Source organism: Capsicum annuum, chromosome 4, assembly GCF_002878395.1.
Source record: "Capsicum annuum cultivar UCD-10X-F1 chromosome 4, UCD10Xv1.1, whole genome shotgun sequence".
Lineage (NCBI taxonomy): Eukaryota > Viridiplantae > Streptophyta > Magnoliopsida > Solanales > Solanaceae > Capsicum > Capsicum annuum.
The window spans coordinates 1,619,846-1,624,962 of record NC_061114.1 but is presented as its reverse complement, the minus strand read 5'-3'; the positions used below and the strand labels follow the sequence as shown (position 1 = coordinate 1,624,962).

Sequence of the window (5,117 nt, the reverse complement as noted above, 5' to 3'; positions counted from 1 at the left end):
GTTAGTTTTTGCTGATTCTTGGATTTTGGGATTGTGGGGTTGTTAATTTTTGCTGATTCTTTGATTTTGAGCTTGTGGTGTTGTTAGTTTTTACTGATTCTTGGATTTTGGGCTTATGGGGTTCTTAGTTTTTGCTGATTCTTGGGATTTGTATTTGTGGAGTTTTGGTTAAATGAGCTGACTTGTGATTGTTTTCTGGGTGTTTCATGTGTTTTTGCCTAATATTATCATGACGTGACTTTTGGATATTGTTATACATATATACACCTTATATAGAGAGAAAAAGTGGAGAGGAAGAGAGGGAAAAAAGCATGTATTCAGATAAAGGAAAGCTTTTTATTGGTGGGATATCATGGGAAAAAACAGAAAGAAGATGAAGGAGTATTTTCAAGTGTATGGTGATGTTTTACAGACTGTATTAATGAGAGATAAGATTGCTGGAAAGCCTAGAGGATTTGGTTTTGTTGTATTTGCAGATCCTAATGTTCTTGAGAGAGTTCTTAAGGACACTCATGTAATTGATGGCCGTACGGTGAGTTTTTTTGCTGTATGTTCATGCTTTGTTTGTGTTTTTCTATTATTTTGGATTGTGAGGTTGTTTGTTTTTGCTGATTCTTGGATCTTGAGCTTGTGGTGTTGTTAGTTTTTGCTGATTCTTGGATTTTGGGATTTTGGGGCTGTTGGTTTTTGCTGATTCTTTGATTTTGAGCTTTTGGGGTTGTTAGTTTTTGCTGATTCTTGGATTTTGGGATGTTGGGGCTGTTGGTTTTTGCTGATTCTTTGATTTTGAGCTTGTGGGGTTGTTAGTTTTTGCTGATTCTTGGATTTTGAGCTTGTGGGGTAGTTAGTTATTGCTGATTCTTTGATTTTGAGCTTGTGGGGTTGTTAGTTTTTGCTAGTTCTTTAATTTTGGGATTGTGGAGTTGTTAGTTTTAGCTGATTCTTGGATTTTGGGATTATGTGCTTGTGGAGTTATTGGTTAAATGAGCTTGACTTTGGTGATTGTTTTCTGGGTGTTTACTAATGTGGTATTTCTATTTTAGGATGTGTTTTTGCTTCTATTGTGATGAGATGATGTTTCTCTTTTCTTTGTGGCTTTTGGGTGTTGTTTATATTTCTGATTTTTGTTTTTTTAAGATTTTATGCTTGTGGATCTTTGGTTAAATGAGCTGACTTTTTTATTGTTTTCTGGTTGTGTCCTGATGTGTCAGTTCCAATTTAGGATGTGTTTTTGTGACTGTTATCTTGACATTTGTGCTGTTTTCTTGCTATTTTTCCTTGTTGAGTTCTGATTCAGATATTTCTTAGTTTGAATATGTTCTCTGGGTACTAAAGTTTAAATCTTTTTTTGGCCTAAGGTCTTCATTTCTTGAGCTGATTTATGGTTATGAATTTTTTTGTTCTGGTATCTTCTTCTGGTTGAGCTTATGTAATCAAGCTCTCCTGATATTTAAAGTAAAATCTGCATTTTTATATTGCGGTTTCTAATAAGAAATAGTTTCTCTTGAGTCAATTTTGTGGGTAGACAGATTCTCCTTATATTTAACGTAAAGTCAGCATCTTTTATTTTGAGGATTTTTGTAAATAATGGTTTCTCGAGTCAATTTTGTGAGTAGACAATGCGTTGCATATGTTCTTTTGATGTGAAAATGGTGGATGAGGTTGCATAATTCGTTGCAGTAGTTCTGTCATGCGTTTGAATGCCATATGTGCTGAATGATTCCCAACCTCATAATGTGCTGTGTATTGGTCTTTCGCATATGTGTGGTGATTTTTGCTATAATGTGTGTCGCTTTTATTCTCGAATCAAATTACTTGTTATACAATGGGTGGCCTTGCTTGGGATCGATTTGTAGTAGTAGTAGTTCTTGTTGTAGTACAACTTCTTCCTTCTGCTGCATAGTGGTCAGTTTTGCATAAGCACTAATTTTGCTAGGTGGAGTGTGTCTGTTGTGCCTTCCAAAGCTGGAATTGTGCAGCAAAATGTGTTTCATTATCAAGCCATGTGTTTGATGCAATGGATGGAAAATGGGATGATTATTTCCTCCTCTTTGATGTTTTTGACACTTTGATGATTATTTCCTCCTCTTTGATGTTTTTGACACTTCTTGGTGTGATAGTGATGAAATGATATCTGACTTGTTGAAAAGAACATCCTAAAATGTGGAACGTAGTATTATTGTTATGCAGTGTGTGGGCTCGTTGATAGAGTCATGTTTTTCTTCTTTCTGTTGATAGGGTGCAGACAGGTTTATTTTAGTCTAATGTCCTCTTTTGTATTGTTAACGACAATAGGTAATGGTTTATTCACAATGAGTTCTGCAGTGGTGAAGGTAAGTAGGTAACTGATTAAAGCACTATGATGGTGGTTTATTTTAGTTTAATGGTGCGCCTTCTTCTAATTCAGAGCATTGTTTGCCCTAAACATTTTAATGACTTAATAGAGTATTTGAAACTTGAATCATCCCTTCGTTGCTAGTTGCACACCAAATGGAAACTTCCTGTGGTGATGTCTTAAATAAACGTGTCTTTTAAGTTAAGTGTTCTTGTGTAATAGTGCCATCGCTTGGGTAAAGGTGCTTCTGTTTAAGAATTTTAAATCATTTGTACATCTGTTGGGTTTTCCAGACCTGTTGTTTCATATATACTTTCAGGATGTCATAAGTAAGACGCTTGCAGGTTCAACAGAAGTTTAGTACATTTCAGATGATAATTTGATGTCTTTTAGTAGAGCTTTCCCCCAAAGTAATAACCTAGTTGATGGAAACTTCCGCTAAGATTTTGGGCATCTTATAATAAAATCTGTCCTTTGAGTCTTTATCTTGCTTGCTTCTGAATTTGTTCTTCTTTTACTTAGCTCAATGGTATTTTTTCTTTATAGGTTGAGGCTAAGAGGGCCTTGTCCAGAGAGGAACAGGGTCCAAAATCTGGAAATGTAGGTAGTGCTAGAAGTTTTGGAGGCGGTGGAAATAACAGGACCAAGAAAATATTTGTTGGTGGATTGCCTCCCACGCTGACTGAGGATGGCTTCAGAACTTACTTTGAAACTTATGGTAATGTCACTGATGTAGCAATTATGTTTGATCAACAGACCAGCCGACCTCGTGGGTTTGGCTTCATTTCCTTTGATTCTGAAGATGCAGTAGATAGGGTTTTACACAAGACATTTCATGATCTCAGTGGGAAACAAGTGGAAGTAAAGCGTGCTCTTCCAAGAGATGGTAGTTCTGGTGGTCGTTCCACGGGCAACGGTGGTAGTGGTATGGGTGGTGGAAGTTACCAGGGGTATGGTGCATCTGGTGACAATCCCAGTTCTTATGACAGAATGGATACCAACAGATACATGCAGTCACAAAACACTGTAGGTGGCTATCCACCTTATGGTTCCTCCGGATATGGTACACCGGGTTATGGTTATGGATCGTCCAACAATGGCATGGGTTATGGTGCTTATGGAAGTTACGGTGGAGCCAATCCTGGCTATGGGGCTGTCAATCCTGGATATGGTGGTCCAGCAGTTGCTGCAGCCTTCGGAAATCCAAATGTGCCTGGTGCTGGTTATGGTAGCGGTCAAGCTGGTGGATCAAGAAGCTCGTGGGGTTCTCAGGGTCCTTCTGGATATGGGAACATGGGCTATGGTAATGCATCATGGGGTGCTTCAAATGCTGGTGGTGGAGGTGGACCCGCTAATGGAGGATCTGCTGTTGGTCAGTCTCCAGCTGGAGCCACGGGTTATGGAAATCAAGGTTATGGCTATGGTGGATATGGTGGAGGTGATGGTGCTTATGGAAATCCAGTTGGTGGAAGTGGTGCATCGGGAGACATGCAATCAGGTGGTGGGGGTTACATGGGCAGTGGCTATGGCGATGCTAGTGGAAATTCACAAGGTTCGGGTAATTATGGTGCTCAGCAAAATGGACCTCATGGTGGCCAAGTTGGATATGGTGGTGGCTATGGTGGTGCTCCAAGTCGGCAGGCTCAACAACACTGATCACAGTGCTTGATTTCAGCTGAGAACTTACCTATTGCTGGAGTGGAACTTCACTTTCACGCTGCTGGTTTTGTTCCACATACAGTTTACTCTTGCAAGCATTACGCGCTCAATGGGATTGGTTGGATTGCTTGAATTTTAGTTTTTTGCAGTTCTTATTCTAGTTTACAATAAGTAATTGTCAGTAGTATTGCCTATTTCGTAATATTTTCTGTTTAACTGTAGTTTTAATTTGGCTTGCGTATGGTTATTTTTACTAGCTATCTAATGCATCTCCTCTCGTAGCCTGTTATGTCAAAGCTTATGTGAGTTAGCTTTTGATTGTGTTGTTCGGTTTTGAATTTAGTTCCGTAACCCGTTTGTGCCTTCCCAAGCAGGATACTTGATGCTAGTTTCTCCTCACTATAAAAAAAATGAATTCTTTTGGTTTCCCATTTGACTTGCGTCGGACAATGAAGTTTTCGTGATGCTTCTTGTTGGTAGTGCAGCTGTAGCCGATATGGGTAGCAATAGCAGTAGTGGTAGTTAAGTTTTGAGAATGACATAATCATTTTCCTCTGTATTTGACCTTGTGTTGCACAGGAGGAGATGCCCGAGTACTAACGTCTGATGACATCCCACTCTGTCAAATCCGACCTTGGTGCTGGGGATTGTGTTCAGTGCGCACAAGTACTTACCGTGGAATTTGGCTCATGGTGCATTTCCTGAAACTGGTCATGGTGAAGTGGGGTGAAGACTAACAGCAGTCATCGTATGGTATGTGTTGCCAACAGCTGGTGTTTAGTTGTACTAGTGATTTTGTATATGGAAAGGTAGACTAGAATATGGCCATGTTTTCGAGGTACTTGGCAATTTAACTCGCAAACAAGTTCTTTAGTTTTTGGCGGTTTTCGCTTATAAAAGGATGCTTTTCTGGAGATGGATTAAAGAATAACATGGTTTAGGCTACCTCACTAGTTTAGAATGATTAAACTTTATCCGTTCCTGCCGTATTTTTCTTGTTTACACCAATTTAACAGTAGAATGGCTTAGAACTTACTTACTGTCTTTCGTCTAATTAGGATTTGTCTGTGCACTGACTCTGGTAGTTGAGCTTATTGCTTTTCTACTTTTTTCTGGGGTGTCT

The 5,117-nt window shown here is 39.1% G+C and overlaps 1 protein-coding gene across 1 annotated transcript; it reads left to right on the top strand.

Moving 5' to 3' along the window:
* Nucleotides 1-85: 85 nt before the first annotated feature.
* Nucleotides 86-4,290, top strand: LOC107868445 (heterogeneous nuclear ribonucleoprotein 1). Its single transcript, XM_047410512.1, is given in 3 exon segments — nt 86-366; nt 369-532; nt 2,882-4,290. Coding segments are annotated over 3 exon segments (1,329 nt in total). The 5' UTR covers nt 86-311; the 3' UTR covers nt 3,992-4,290.
* Nucleotides 4,291-5,117: the final 827 nt, after the last annotated feature.